General features: G+C 39.7%; 2 protein-coding genes across 2 annotated transcripts in view; both read right to left on the bottom strand.

Moving 5' to 3' along the window:
- The window catches only part of LOC133765234 (ATP-binding cassette sub-family E member 1-like), a 1,116,285-nt gene that overhangs the window by 959,871 nt on the left and 139,635 nt on the right, over nucleotides 1-16,779 (bottom strand). The window lies entirely within an intron of this gene.
- Nucleotides 11,340-16,779, bottom strand: part of ASIC5 (acid sensing ion channel subunit family member 5) — a 39,035-nt gene continuing 33,595 nt past the window's right edge. Inside the window, exons 9-10 of the mRNA XM_062199320.1 lie at nucleotides 13,807-13,898; nucleotides 11,340-11,530 (exon numbers count right to left, since the gene is read on the bottom strand). Of these exons, the coding sequence (XP_062055304.1) occupies nucleotides 11,340-11,530; nucleotides 13,807-13,898 (283 nt within the window). The remainder of the gene's footprint in view (nucleotides 11,531-13,806; nucleotides 13,899-16,779) is intronic.

Raw genomic sequence — 16,779 nt, 5'->3', positions numbered from 1 at the left:
CTTAAGTTAATCCCTGCTACAAAATTCCATCATTTTTCTTGGCAAAAATGCCACTGTGTTTTTGCTGTGACTTTGGTCGTTTTTTTCTGATTGGTTTAACTCTAACTAGGAACACTGACTAGATAACTGAGGGATTTGAGAGCTAACCTCCAGGAAATAAACAGATCTGAGGTAAAAGCCTGGTGAAGATTTGTTTTTAAATAAAATCAGAATGACTAACCTCACGCTAATGTAGAAGACTATGTATTTCTGTAAAATAGGTAACTGCCTTAGCATGTTCAAATTCTCTAATTAAAGAGTGGGGTTTTTGATTGCCTAAAAACAAGGGAAGAAAAATTTATGTAGTGCAGTCATTGTCTTCCTTCTCACACAGTAACTGCAATAGAGTAGACCCCAGTACAGCTTAAATTACCCAACTATCCATCATCCTTTTGGACTGAAAACTATCTCTTAAAAATTAAACAGTGTAAGCATCAGTAAATGCTACACATAGTTTGATTTTTATTAATGTAATTATTACTAATGAAGTTTATTGCTCATTTTATAAAGTGACAACATTTGCCTACCAGGTAACTTTATCATTTATTTGAAAGAGCAACAGAAAGAAGGGAGGGAAAAGAGAGAGAAAGAGAGAGAGAGAGAGAGAGAGAATCTTTCCATTCACTGGTTCACTCACCAAATGACTGTAACTACTATTGCTAGGCCAGGCAAAGTGAGGGACCAGGAACTCTACCCAGTCCTCCCACTGGGGTGGCAGGGATCCCAGTACTTGGCTCATCTGCGGCCTTCCCAAGCACATTAGCAGGGAGCTGGATTGGCTGCAGAACAACCAGGACTCCAGTTGGCAGGCACTCTAATGTGGATGCTGGTGTGCTAAGCAGAAGCTTAACTCACTGAGCTACAACAGCAGTCCCTACTAAGCAGTTTTAGATCATCAGGGGAAAAAAAGTCACATGAAAGTATTAACTTACAAAACACTTCCTTTAAAAAACTGTAAATACTTTCCCTTTGCGGTTTTCCTCATAACATGAATCAATTTTAATATAATTTACATCTACCCATGGGATAAGGCAATCATAAATCCTGAACAACAGTGACTAAACCTGACATTGTGATTACAGTTTTGAGTGTTGGGAACCAAATAGAATTTGTTTATCTTTGTGTAAAAATAATTACAGTGTAAGGGCTGAACACTGCCAGGCAACTGGGATTCTGAAGGGGTATCGTTCAGGAAGAGTTTGCTTCTGAGGATCTAAAAGAACGTGAGGTCAGGGCTTGAAGAAAATAAAAGTCTCAAGAAGTATGTCAAGGTCAGGCTCAGGATCTGACAAAACACCTGGTGACCCATTCAAACGAGCCAGGAGTTTGAAAAGTTACAGGGATGAAGGATTTGGGGGATTAAGTGTGTCTGGCATGTTGAAGGCTTTTTCCATTTGTAACATGCAGTGATGTTTTTGAAATGTATCTGGTTAATGTGTTCATATCCTCGGTTGTAAGTATAGAACAGGGTGTTAAATAGTGAGGTGGTTGTAATTGCTTGATTTATTAGTAGGAGATATTGTTCTCCAAAGCATAGTATTTTAAAAGTCTGTTTATAAAAATTGCAGAAGTAGCCTCAGTCAGCACAGTCTAATAGAAATGTAACATGAGACAAAAATATGAGTCACAAATGACATGTGTCTTTAAATTAAAGATTTCTCATAGCCAAATTTCAAAAGGTGGGGAGAATTTGGTAGACTTTGTTATAATATTATATGTTAGTTAACCTCGTGTAGCCAAAATAATATCATTTCTACATGGAATCCATTTAAAATTGTCAATTATGTATTGTACATTCTTTATTTTGTCCCATGTCTTTAGAGTTCAATGTATATTGTATGTTTTCAGACCACTGAACTTCAGACTAACCACATTCCAATGTCTAGTGGTCAAAGGAGGCTGGCAGCTACATCAGACATGCAAATCTAGATAGAAAGGCTACTGATTAGATCTTCCTTAAAAATGATTAGTCATTTGATACTTGATTGCTTGTTGACTGATTGTCTTGTTATTTATAAAAACAAAACAAGCAAAGTAGCTGAATGGTTAAAATTGCAAGTGGCCACTGTGTTAAAAACAAAAGCATGTGTGTTTATACTTTTATTTTGATTTACAATATGCAGTCAATAGAGCATTTCTTTTGAACTTTCACCTTCTATGTATCACAACATAATATAAATGATGGCAAGAAACGTAATAAAGGAAAATGAGTTCATTATAATGAGAGTTTCTAGAAAAATATTTAAGAAAAAGAGATTGGACTTTTTGGTAAGTTGCTAACATTAGCAAGTTAATGTGGTTTTTTTTTGTGATGATAAAGGATTTTAACATTTTCACTTGACAATTCTTTTGCAATATTTTAATGGAAGCAATTATAAAGCGCTAGTCAGAACCTATTATCTTTTGACAGATTTGAGCCTCTTTAAAAAGATCTATTCATCATTCAGTTACCACCCACATTAGATACTTTTTTCATTTGTATTCCTGTTCTTTTCTTGTCAACCCAACCTACTCCTTTTGCACTTGACAGGAATAGTACCAAAGTTTAACTGGAGGAGAATCATGTGAAAGACAACTACCAGGAGATTTGCATGAGTGTGTACACGGGAGCCATTTTTACTTGAGTTCAACAAAATGTACCAGAACCATAGGAACTCTTCAGATTTTAGCAAGAGCAGGTATCCTTACCACATGCCTTTGAATTTACCAGAAGTTGTTAGCAAAAGCTTGAGATGCAAGACTCACTCAATACAGCTCATTACTTTTTTTTTTCACATGTAAGCCATTTTTAAAAGAGCTGTTTAAAAATACATTAGTGCTATAATAAAAGTCATAAAGCTCCTTTTTAACATTTAATTTCAGAAAAGTTTTAAATTTGCAAAACAAAAACTGTGACTTAATAGTAGGAAGAGTTCCCAAATACCCCTCACCCTGTTTCCCCTATTGTTAGCATCTCATATGGGTATATTTGTCACAATTAATGAGCCATACCCACCCAGGTTCCCCTACTTTTTTATTTTTATCCAACTCCTTCTACCACCTCTCAGCCTGTAATAGTAAATATTTCTGTGTAGACTGTGTTTTGGTCATCTTTTTTTTTTTTAACCTTCCACATATAAGGGACAACATGTGATATTTGTCCTTCTGTGTCTGGCTAATTTCATGCAACATGAAGTCTCCAGTTCCATCCATCTTGCTGCGAATGACAGGATTTCATACTTTTTAATGGCTGAATAGTATTCCATTGTGTCTATATACCATATTTTTTTGATTCATTCATCTAATGCTGGGTACCTTAGTTGATTCCATGTTTTGGCTATTGTGAAAAGTGCTGCTATAAACCTGGTGGAGCAGGGATCTCTTTGATAGAATTAGTACATGTCTTTTAAATCCACACCCAGTAATGGGATTGCTATATCATATAGCAGCTCTATTTCTAGTTTTGCAAGACATCTCCATACTGTTTTCCACAGTGGCTGCATTAATTTATATTCCCACCAATAGTCTATAAGGGTTCCCTTTTTCTACACCCTTACCAACATTTGTTACTTTTATGTATTTTTTATGACAACCAATGCTCACAGGGGTGAGGTAATATATCTCATTTTGATTTGCATTTTCATGCTGGCTGGTGATTTTGAGTATTTTTGACCATTTGTATTTTTTCTTTTGAGAACTGTCTATTCAAGTCTTTTGCCCATTTCTTAACTAGGTTTATTGTTTTTTGTTGCTGACTTTTTTGAGTTCCTAACATAATCTGGATATTAATCCTTTGTCAGATAAGTAGCTTGGAAATATTTTCCCATCTGGTCAGGTGTCTCTACTGTATTGATTATTTCCTTTGCTAGGAAGAAGCTTCAGACTTTGGTATAATCCAAGTTGCCTAGTTTTGCTTTTGTTACTTGCACTTTAATGTCTTATTCAAGAAATCCTCGTCTACCCCAATGTCTTTTTTTTTTTTTTTTGACAGGCAGAGTGGACAGTGAGAGAGACAGAGAGAAAGGTCTTCCTTTTGCCGTTGGTTCACCCTCCAATGGCCGCCGCGGTAGGTGCGCTGCGGCCGGCACACCACACTGTTCCGATGGCAGGAGCCAGGTGCTTCTCCTGGTCTCCCATGGGGTGCAGGGCCCAAGCACTTGGGCCATCCTCCACTGCACTCCCTGGCCACAGCAGAGAGCTGGCCTGGAAGAGGGGCAACCGGGACAGGATCAGTGCCCTGACTGGGACTAGAACCGGGGTGCCGGCGACGCAAGGCAGAGGATTAGCCTAGTGAGCCGCGGCGCCGGCCCCCAATGTCTTGAAGTGCTTCTATTATTTTTTCTTGTAGATTTCATTATTTCTTTAAATTTTTCAATTTTTTCAAATATTTAATAGCCAAAAAGAAAAATTATAGATTGATTATATCCAATTTTCTATGTTGAACTATGTAAAATATGTTCAATTATCTACTTATTTACTGTAACACTTAAATAATTTTAGAAAAAACTGCTTGATACTGATGAAATGCCTTATTATAGTTTGACAAAAAGGGATTAAATTGAGATTGAAGGAGAAGAGGGAAATTTAATTTTCAAAAATGGGAACGATTGGGATATCTCCATGACAGGGAAAGTTATTACTCAGAGAGGAAGAAATGTGACACTCTATTGAGAAACATCATGGCAAATTTATGAGAAAGAACTGCCTTGAGTAAGTATATTGGGAATGAAGGCTTTTTTATGATTTATTTATTTTGAAAGTTGGAGTTACACAGAGAGGTAGAGAGAGAAAGAGAGAGAGAAAGAGAAAGAGAAAGAGGTCTTCCATTCTCTGGTTCACTCCCCAGATGGCCTCAATGGCCAGAGCTGCGCCAATCTAAAGCCAGGAGCCAGGTGATTCATCCAGGTCTCCCATGTGGGTGCAGGGGCTCAAAGACTTGGGCTATCTTTTACTGCTTTCCCAGGCCATAGCAGAGAGCTGCATTGGAAATGGAGCAGCTGGGACTTGAACCGGCGCCCATATGGGATGCCAGTACAGCAGGTGATTTTACCCGCTACGCCACAGTGCCGGCCCCAGGAATGAAGTTTTTAAATGATGTTGGATATATAAAATGCTTAGGCTTTCTAAGATGACAAGAGATTATCAACGGGAAATGCAGAGGTCTAGAAGACCGTTGTCAAATTCTAGGCATAAAGATTGGGGTTGGGATGTGGCCCTGGGAATTGAGAGGAAAGAAGAAATCAGAGAAAATATCCAAAGAGAAACAACCGGATATGTAACTGGAGATGAACACACAGTCTGCTACAATGAAGGATTCATGCCAAGCGCATAAGTGGTCTTGTGACTTCCAGAAATCTCTCCTCATGTAGTGGAGACACTGAACTGGGATGTGCAGAGGAGAAAGACTATCTGGACCCCTGGGTTCTGGAGCCTCTCCACTTTTGTAATCCACTGATCCTGGCTGTCCTCGGGGTGGGGGACTGGCTGTTACTCTCCAATGCAGCTAGACTTCAAATATTGTTTCTTTGTTGCTTTATAAACACCCCCAAAATGAAACGGCAGGTGTTTTCTGCTATTCACAGTGCTGAGCCTGATTGTCCATTATCTTTGATATGAGCTAAGTACATTGCTGTAAGTTCTTGAGTTCCATAGGCAATTTGTCATTATGGCTGGAGGCCAGACCACAGAACCAACTCAGCCCTTAACTATATCTCCCTCTATATATCCCCCAGAAATTTCCTAAATCTCATTATAGCAACTTCAAATGTATTCGATGCATAGAATTAGAACTACTAAGATTTTAATGACAACCAGAACTCTATCATCCAATGAGGTGCTCTGATTCCGTTTCTAATTCAGCTAGATGTCACCAAACATCTCACAAATTTTCTGATAATTCTTTACTTCTTGAACTCAGTATTTCTATCCTCTGTCCATTGTTTTGTACTTTTTTGCAGATTTTTTTTAGAGTAATTGAACTGTGTATGTAACTTTCCCAAATTTGCATTATTTTACATCTGGCTATTCCATCTCCATGGGGATTTCCTTCCAAAAATACATCTTCATCCTAGGACTACTGTCCACTCATTTTATTTACATTTAGGCTTGTAAGCAAGTCTTATATTGTGTCATTTACCTGCACTGAAGAGATTAAAATTTTGCTTTATACAGCTTACCTCAGTAGTTCTATCATGTTATTTCCCCAACTTCTGGTGAAAGATGTCTTTCAATATAAAATGCATTTCCTGCTCCCATGGTAGTTCCAGAGGCCACTTCCCACAACACTCTGTTCCATCTGGGGTAGGTAGAGCACAGCCATACCACAGGCTTCAAGAAGCAAATTTTCTTTTGTTTTCTTTTTTTAAAGATTTATTTATTTATTTGAAAGTCATTACATACAGAGAGAAGGAGAAGCAGAGGGAGAGAGAGACAGAGACAGAGACAGAGACAGAGAGACAGAGAAAGGTCTTCCATCTGCTGGTTCACCCCCAAGTTGGCCACAATGGGCGGAACTGTGTTAATCTGAAGCCACGAGCCAGGAGCTTCTTCTGGGTTTCCCACATGGGTGCAGAGCCTAAGTGGGCCATCTTCTACTGCTTTCCCAGGCCATAGCAGAGAGCTGGATCAGAAGTGGAGCAGCCGGACTTGAACCATCACCCATATGAGATGCCGGCACTGTTGGCAGCGTCTTTACCTGTTATACCACAGCACTGCTCTCTCCTCCCCCTTTTTAAGATTGATTTATTTACTTGAGAGGTTGAGTTACAGACAGAGAGAGATGGAGAGTAAGGTCTTTCATCCTCTGGTTCATTCCCCAAATGGCCACAATGGAGCTGGGCTGATGCAAAGCCAAGAACCAGGAGTTTCTTCCAGGTCTCACACATGGGTGCAGGGGCCCAAGCACTTGGGCCATCTTCTACTACTTTCCCAGGCCATCAGCAGGGAGCTGGATTGGAAGTGGAGCAGTTGGGACTTGAACCAGCTCCCACATGGGATGCTGGAGCCACAGGCAGATACTTAACCTACTATACCACAGTGCCAGCTCCAGAAGCAAATTTTCAACAACACATGATTCCAGGTTTCATTACGAAACACTGATCATCTGTCTCCCAACCAATTGCATATACAATAGGAAAAGTTCCTTGTGAATTCACAGAACTCTGGCCAGGACATAGGAATGATGCAAATGTGTTCTCAATTACCGAAGACATATTATGATCATTTAATCTGCATGTAGTATTCTTACAAATGCACTCCCCCAGCCTGGGTATCCATCACCACTAGGCACTAATCCTTCTTGCTTAAATATATATTTTGAGTAGTTCTAGGTTTAAAGAAAAATTAAGCGCTAATTACAGAGTTCTCACATACCCCTTCAACCACTTCCCATCTCCCACACTATTAACGTTTTGTATTATTGTGGTAGGTTTGTTGCAACTGATGAATCAATATTGATATTTCTAGCTAAATTTAAGAGTTGACATTGGAATTAAGTCTTGCACCTTCTGTGGATTTTGTCAAGTACATAATGGCATACATCAACCAGTACAGTGTCATCCAGAATAATCTCACTGGGGCTAGCGCTGTGGCGCAGCAGGTTAAAGCCCTGGCCTGACGCGCCGGCATCCCATATGGGCTCTGGTTCTAATCCTGGCTGCTCCTCTTCCAATCCAGCTCTCTGCTATGGTCTGGGAAAGCAGTAGAAGATGGCCCAAGTCTTTGGACCTCTGCACCCACGTGGGAGACATGGAAGAAGCTCCTGGCTCCTGGCTTCAGATCGGCACAGCCCCCGCCATTGCAGCTATTGGAGAGTGAACCAGAGGATGGAAGACCTCTCTCTCTGTCTCTACCTCTCTCTGTAATTCTGTCTTTCAAATAAAAAAAAAAAATCAGAATAATCTCACTGGTTTAGAACTCTCTCCTCCTTTGAATCCCTGTCAACACTGATTATATTTATTTGTTTTTCAAAGGTTTATTTATTTACTTGAAAGTCAGAGTTACACAAAGAGGGGGGAGGCAATGCCAGAGCTGTGCCAATCTGAAGCCAGGAGTCAGGAGCTTCTTCCGGGTCTCCCACACGGGTGCTGGGGCCCAAGGACTTGGGCCATCTTCTACTGCTTTCCCAGGCCGTAGCAGAGACCTGGATCAGAAGAGGAGCAGCCGGGACTCCAACTGGCGCCTACATGGGATGCTGGCGCTTCAGGCCAGGGCGTTAACCCGCTGCGCCACAGCACTGGCCCCAACGCTGATTTTATTTTGCGGTCTTCAGATGGCAAAGTTTTGTAAGCAGTTGATGACAATTTTCAGCCGAGTGGTCCAGTTTTCCCCTGGCCTTGTGAGTTTTATTATTTATCCATTTATTTGTTTTTTTCCCTGGACTTGTGACTTTTATTTATTTGCCTATTTATTTGATTTTTAAAATTACTGTTGACAAACAAAAATTATATTTAGACCATGCTTTTAGTAATAAAGCATCAAAAAGAAGTAGCCTCAGGAGGAAACATTGTATCTTTCCAGAGTCCCACCAGAATGTTTTGGCCTATAATAAGGCCCAAAGATTTGCATATGTGTGTGGTTGTTTCAATACCAGACCCAATTTCACGTTGCTTTTATTTTGCTTTGTTTCCTTTCTTTCATGTGTGATTTCACTTTCACTTAAAGTGATTAGCAGTAGCAGAGTATTCTGTTTACAGCATTTCCTCCTTAATTCAGCTCCTCTGTTTCAATTCATTTTGCTAATTTCTCAGGGGCCAGAGCTTTATCATGCAAAGTCTAAGGATAGCATTTACCTCTGGTAGTCTAAAGCTTTTGCTTCTTTAAAACAAGGGTAGACTGACAATCAGGGGACATCAAAATTCCTTAGAGCTCATTTTTCCTCTCATGGTGCTTCTGCTGTATTGATTTCAGGGTTTGAAAGTCAACCTTATTTTTTGCAACATGGTGCATTGTCCACCTCACATGAGTAACATCATTGGTGTAGGGTCTAGGGACCAGGTTCGCTGGTCTGAATTAAGAGAAATGAGACTTAAATGTTCATTATGTGTGTTTTTTTAAATATCTATTCTGGGAAGGCACTTGGCTAAGCAGCTGGGGTGCCGCTGGGAATATCTGCATTCCATGTTGGAGTTTCTGGGTTTGAGGCCCAGCTATGCTCCAGGTTCTACTTCTTTTTGGTGTGGACTCTGGGAGGCAGTGGGTGATGGTACAAGCAGTAGGATCTCTGTGCTCCACATAAGGAACTCAGACTGAGGGGCTGGTGTTGCAGCACAATGGATGAAGCTGCCATCTGTGACGCCAACACTGGCATCCCATAGGACACTGGTTTGTATACGGACTGTTCCATTCCCTACCCTGCTGGTAGTCTGGGACAAGCAGTGGAAGATGGCCCAAGTTTGGGGGCCCTCCTGGAAGACCTGGAGGAAGCTCCTGGCTCCTGGCCTCAGATGGGCCCAGCTTCGGCCTTTTGGGGAGTGAATCAGCAGATGGATCTCTCTCTCTGCCCCTGCATCTGCCTCTCTCTAATTCTACCTTTCAGATAAATCAATAAGTCTTTAAAAAAGTGAAAAAGCAAGAAACTCAGATTGAATTCCTGGCTCCTGACTTTGACCTGGCCAAGCCTCAAATGTTGTAGGCATTCAGGAAATGAGCCGGAGGATGAAAGATCTCTCTCTCCCTCTCTCTCTCTCTCAAAATAAATCAACAAACAAATAAATACATTTAAAATTTTTAAAAAGAAAGGCTAGAGGAAAACTGGAGAAAAAGACACCCACATTTGACCCCCATGTGTACATATTTTATTTGCATAAAGACTATTGCATTTTAATCCCACTTTTTTCTTTTATCCTCAGTTTTTCTACCAAGAATTTTAACTTTATGGTTTATTTATTTCTTTTTTTTTATTTATTTGACAGGTAGAGTTATAGACAGTGAGAGGGAGACAGAGAGAAAGGTCTTCCTTCCATTGGTCATCCCCCAAATGGCCGCTACGGCCGGCGCTGCGCCATTCCGAAGCCAGGAGCCAGGTGCTTCCCCCTGGTATCCCATGCAGGTGCAGTGCCCAAGCACTTGGGCCATCCTCCACTGTCCTCCCGGGCCACAGCAGAGAGCTGGACTGGAAGAGGAGCAACCGTGAGTAGAACCTCACGCCCATATGGGATGCCGGTGCTGCAGGTGGAGTATTAACCAAGTGAGCCATAGCACCGGCCCCCAACTTTATAATCTATTAACATCCTTGTAGGCACATTTAATGCACAGAGTCTCCCTCCTGCTTAGACTTTTCAGAATGCATTCACACTGCTGACCGCTGATGGATCTGTCGATGGTGAACATCCTAGCACATCACATCTCTGTGATAGGATTCCTCTGGCCCATGTTCCCAAGGTTGGGTCCTTTGGATCATGAGACATACACGTTCCTAATTTGACTGAATGCCATCAAACTGCACTGATTTTGTTCCCACTGCACCAGCACTAGCTTATCACTGGACTTGAAAACAACATTTCAAAACTTTCAGGAGTTAACTCTCAAGTGTCCTGGAGGAAAATACAACCCAGCAATACTTTACAACATGAACTCAGGGTTAGAATTCTTTGGCTTGATTATTATTTCTTGAATGTGTTTGAGAGGATTTCTGAGCAATTCACCATTGATTGGATGAGTATTCCAATAAGGGGCTGAAAGTAGGTTGACTTCCTGAAGTGTAAAGGTTGCATTGCCACTTCTCAATGTCCACTCTAGATGAAATGCATACATAGAAGTACTTATAAAGAAATGACAAAATCCATGCATTACCAATATACTATAGCTTTAATTTATTTCCAAGTAGATTTACTTTAAATATCCAGCAATGTAGGAAATATAGGTTTCTGCCCCTCCAAGTCAATTATATGAAACTATATGGATAAAAAAATTATGTTGAATCAGTGGACTTAACTATTCTCAGAACTTTTATGAAGTATAACTATACATATAACTTCTTGAAGAAATAATTATCATACTTCCTCATAGTTTATTAGATGTAATTTATATATTTCTCTGTAAAGGCTGAGTTTTTATTACTAAAATATTCATTCATTGAAAAAAAATAAAATGTCTGTCATATAATTGGGAGTATGGTTGTGAAAAAAGCTAGAGAGTGACTATTTTGTATTTATATATATTTACACACATTTATATGTAAAATAAATATCGATATATATGTAGATGTATAAAGAGAATGGTTTTTATTGAACTCCTGAGAAATTATAATACAGTTAACATAACAAAGAATCAGCCATAATAAACTATTGTGAAGAGAAAAACACTTTCATTCCAAATGAACATTAGCATTCTTCTATCCTGTTTTTGGTCCCCAAATTATTCTGGTGAGGAGGAATCCATTCTGTCATTTTAGGTATCTTCAGCAAAAAGAAAATACATATCCAGTAGAAATTTGTGAATATATATTCAATAATTTCTATGATTGTAATCATACTGGCCCCACAAAATAGGCCTAGTTGACCGCCAATATCTGCTGTAATAAAATCAATATAGAAATTGAATGTCATTGCTTTTTCATTAAAAGCAAATAAAACACTATTAGATGTTAAATTATTTGAAACTAATGGGTTAATCATAAGTGATATTATATAAACATAGGTTAATTCTAGTGTTTTAAATTATCATATAAAGTGACTACAATTAGTAATATCTGACAATCATGCTCACACAAATTATCCCCAAAAGAAGAAAAAACAAGCACACCTAAAATCTGTTCCCAAAAATACAACTCAGACTTTGGGATATATAAATCTAGGCAAATTTATAAATCCTGTGTCATTAAAATTCAGTTACATGGGGCTGGCTTTGTGGCATAGCCAATGAAGTCATTACCTGGGGCAGCAATATTCCATGTGGGCACTGGTTCAAGTTCTGGCTGCTCCATGTCTGATCCAGTTCACTGCTATGGCCGAGGATGGCCAAGTGCTTGGGACCCTGCACCTATGTGGGAGCCCTGGATGGAGCTCCTGGCTCCAGGCTTCGTTTTGGCTCAGCCCTGACCTTTGTGGCCACTTTTTGAGTGAATCAGCAGATGGAAGATCTCTCTCTCTCTCTCTCTCTCTCTCTGCCCATCTCTGTAACTCTGCGTTTCAAAAAAATAAATATTTTTTAAAAATTCAACTCCATGTGTTAAATGAAGAGTATAAATTGGACATTCAGATGACATGACTGGGTCATGTGGTTTTCCAGAAAATAAATTTCTGAGTAATTTGGGTTACAACAAACTTTGTCTTTTTCTGAGCATTTATAATATTTTATCTAACAAAAATATATTAACACAGCTGTGCCTTTAAAATGTTTTTAAGTCTCTATCTTCATTATCTGGGTATTTATTATACTAAAATATATATAATGTGAAATTTACATTTTGAACCATTTTTAAGTGTGCAGTCTGTGGCACTAAGTACACACTGCTGTGTACCCATAATCATCATTCATCTCTCTTTTTTTAATTGCTATTTATTTGAGTTGGGGGTTGGGGAGAGAGAATGTGTGTACCCTCATTTTCTGGTTCACACCTCGAACACCCACAACAGTCAGGTCTGGGGCAGGCTGAACCCAGGAGCCAAACATTTCTATCCAGGTCTCCCATGTGGGTGGCAGGGACCCAATACCTGAGCCATTCACCTGCAGCCTCCAGGGTGCACATTAGCAGAAAGCTGGAATCTGGAGTGGAGCTGGGGCTTGAACCTAGGCACTACAATACGGATGTATCTGTCCCAAGCAGTCACCCAGCTCCAAAGAACTTCTAACCTTCATCAGTTGAACCCCTTTCAACAGTAGCTGTTCATCCCCTCCTCTCTGCAGCCCTTGGCAATCACCCTTTTACCTTTTGTCCCTGGAAATTTGATCACTCTAGCACTGTCTTATGAAACCGATCACGTTATTAGTCTTTATCTCATTGCTCTGAGCCATTCTCAGGGTCATGCTATTTGTAAAGTGTGTTAATGAAGGCTTGGCTTCTCTAAGAGCTTCCAGGAATTGGGACATTTCCTCCTCGCTATACAGGGTCTCAGCTGTCAGATCTGATGACTGTCGCTTCTTCTGACTCTCTTGGCCAATTCTCTCACCTCCATAGCTTCCTCCAGTAGGCAATACCAGCTAGCAAAGCAGTGATGAAGTTAATTAAGGACTGTATCCTGAGAGTGAGCAGATAGTGCTCGCTAACTAAATGGCTAATCTTGGCCACTCAGGTTCTTCCTTTTAACTCTCTCTGGTGTGGAACTCTGGGTGGAGGTGCAGGCGGGAGGTGGCAGACATGGGATTGCTGAGAGACTCTGTGATTGTTACCTGACGATCAGGATACTCTGAAAGGACAGTGAAACGTGAGTGTGAGTCTGAGATGAGTAACCTCAGCCTCTCTTCAGATCAGTGAGGCTGGTTTGAAGTGTTTGCCAGAGAGTGGAGAAGTATCGGATTTATAAACAAGGACACTTCAACAAATGTGGGGAAAACATAATTAAAAGATTAAGTTTATTTCAGTGTAAAAAATTTTGAAATCCGTGCATAGTCTTTTCCTCTCACACATTTTCATGAAATGTTTGAAGACCTCTCATATACAAAAATTTCATTTTTTTGTCCCCAAATAAATTCATTTTTGCATTTGATCTTTGCAAACACTTTGATATATCCCTATAGCTGACAAGTGGAAATTTTGCTAATTATTTTTCCTCCATTGATAAGTGAAATCTCAACTCAGGAAGAGAAAAAAAGCTAACAGAAAATTAGGAACAACCAAATAGCACTTACCTAGTAACTCAGGCACACTCACTGCTTTTTGCTGCTGGGTTATCTTATAGTTTAAGTCACTATAGTTTATTTCAATGTGCACAAAATTCTCCCTAGGGATTAAAAGGTGAGTTAACATAGTCATGATTTTCAGCATAACTTTTATTTTATTTTTCTTTTTTTAAACTTTTATTTAATGAATATAAATTTCCAGTGTACAGCTTATGGATTACAATGGCTTCCCCCTCCCATAATTTCCCTCCCACCCACAACCCTCCCCTCTCCCACTCCCTCTCCCCTTCCACTCACATCAAGATTCATTTTCAATTCTCTTTATATACAGAAGATCAATTTAGTATAAAGATTTCAACAGTTTGCACCCACATAGAAACACAAAGTGAAACATACTGTTTGAGTACTAGTTATAGCATTAAATCACAATGTACAGCACATTAAGGACAGAGATCCCACATGAGGAGCAAGTGCACAGTGGCTCCTGTTGTTGACCCAACAAATTGACACTCTAGTTTATGGTGCCAGTAAATATCCCTAGGCTGTTGTCATGAGTTGCCAAGGCTATGGAAGCCTTCCAAGTTTGCCAACTCTGATCATATTTAGACAAGGTCATAAAAGACAGAGTGAGGATAGTAACCAATGATCCTAAGAGTGGCATTTACCAGGTTTGAACAATTATACAGCATTAAGTGGGGAAGAGGACCATCAGCACACACAGGTTGGGAGTAGAGCCATTGGTGGTAGAGTAGAGGTTATGATTACAAAGGGATGAGGCCCAAGTGCGCTAGACAGGGTCTAGAACAAAGGACAGAGTCATTATTAGAGGAGCTAAGAAAGGTGCTGTCTAAGCTACAATTAAGTTTTCTGATTGAGAGGCAAATAGAACCTGATAGAAGGGGCTTGATAATAATTTGGTGGGCTTTAGGCCTTGTAAGTTCAGAGGCCCAGACCTAGCTATCTCTTCACATGGGGTATATCCTAAGGGAGGTGTGAACCTCCTAGGGGAAGGCACTCTGTTGACTTTCATTACTTGGCTGGCCTGGGAGGAGAGCTGGCCAGGTAAAGGCAGGGGGCATCTCTAACGAGCAATTTACAGTTCTGCCTGCAATGTTGCTGACCCTACTTGACCATCCCCTCAGCTGCAGTGGTCACTTTGGAAGTTGGGCTGAGTGAAGGGCTTTTCAGCTTGGAGCCAATAAGATCTGTGGCTCTGACCTGGGCATCCTTCGACTCCAGGGCAGGTCCATTTCCAGTGATCCAACTCTTGGCAGAGCTGCCAGGGCTCTTCACAAGCTGACTTCTGCTGAAGCCCAGGCTTACCACTTTGAAAGCCACTGCAGTGGACTGGCCTGTTGGGTCTCCTTGAGGGCAGATCACTGTACATATCAGCCATTAATAGGCCTGCCACCATTGCTTATGATGCCGAGCTTTCTTTTCCTCCTGGTTTGTGTTAAAGCAGACCAGAGGATGCAAGTCAAGGGAGTGCCCGTGTCCCATCTCTAATCTTCTGTGGCCTGAACTACAAGTCTATATTCACAGGCATGTTCTGTAGTAGTTTTTCTAAGGTGAACAATGCCCATGCTGAAAATTATATTCTCACTTTAAAACTTTCTTTCCCTTTGGTCTGAAAGGGAGGTTTTTTCTATTTACTGTATACTTTACTGATGGCGAAGAGAAACTAGCTATGAGATTATTATTTAAGTTCTTATTTTGGCTATGCTATTACAGAAAAATGTTAGCCATCTCTTTTATAAGGTCTAAAGATTAAATTGTGCGTCCTACAGATTCCTTCATAATAGAATTAGTTTCCTACCTTGAAGAGAATAGAGAAACGAAAGAACAAGTTGGGCTTAGAATAGAGAAATGAGGGAGCAAGTCCTAGATCGCTTGCTGACAATAGCAATATCACATGAATACTTAGCAAACAGTTTCAACCATTAGATAACAACTTAAGAAAACATTTACCAGAAGGTCCAATGCCTTCTATAAATTTTAAGAATCATGTATTTGAAAACACCTCTTAAATATCTAACATGGTGTAGTTTGTTTAACCAGTAAACTTAAGCACAACCATATAAAATATTTTTAGTTTCTTTCTACCAACAAGTTTAAAACATATGATACACAGATTCAGGTCACACAAATTAAAATGTATCTTTGATTGATTTTAGCAGCTTAAATTTATGGACAATCTTATCTATAAGCCATTTAAAATAAAACTCTTAATAAAATTTCCCCATGTGGACATACAATATGTACACACATATAACAAAGCATAGTAGACCAATATAGCAATTTTATTAATAGCTTTTAAAATCTTTAACTCTTTTTGTAGATTGCCAATTGATTTGAATTGCTTTTTGTTTTTAGTAACCTCAGTTAACCATACTTTCAGTTGGTACTGTTAATACATTATTGGCTTCATCTGTTTACAGAGCCATCCCAAAGTACTGAATACAATAGAAGTGGCTGGAAAAAGTCCATAGGAACCTATAGGAGGACAGCTAAACACAGAACCAACAACGCTTCAGTTTTATGAGCAGCAAATCATATATAACTGTGGATGACAAAAGACTTTAAGTCGCCATGTTTAAAATTATAAACTCATCAGCCAACAAGAGGCACTTGCTTACTTCACAGTATTTTTGAAAGCACCTGTAGGATTTTACAATTATTTAACCCTTTAGGCCTCTGGGGCTTTCTCATTAAGATAACTCTCATGTCTAGTAACACAAGATCATTAGACTTTTTAATTCTCAAACATTTGTATTAATAGCATTTTCCATTATAGAAACTTAAAGTTTGGTACCACATCACATCTTGACAGTACTTCTAAAATAATCCAAATAGCCTGATTAGTCGGTGTCTCTATAAGATGAGAGACATAGGTCCTTCGATTTTTTCAGTTGGGCCCAAACTGGAAAAACCAAAGTCCAGGATTTACTGGAAATTTTAGAGACCAGATTGTTGGAAACTTTG

Source organism: Lepus europaeus, chromosome 8 (assembly GCF_033115175.1).
Source record: "Lepus europaeus isolate LE1 chromosome 8, mLepTim1.pri, whole genome shotgun sequence".
Taxonomy (NCBI): Eukaryota; Metazoa; Chordata; class Mammalia; order Lagomorpha; family Leporidae; genus Lepus; species Lepus europaeus.
The sequence above is the reverse complement of the archived record's forward strand: the minus strand, read 5'-3'. Positions and strand labels throughout refer to the sequence as shown.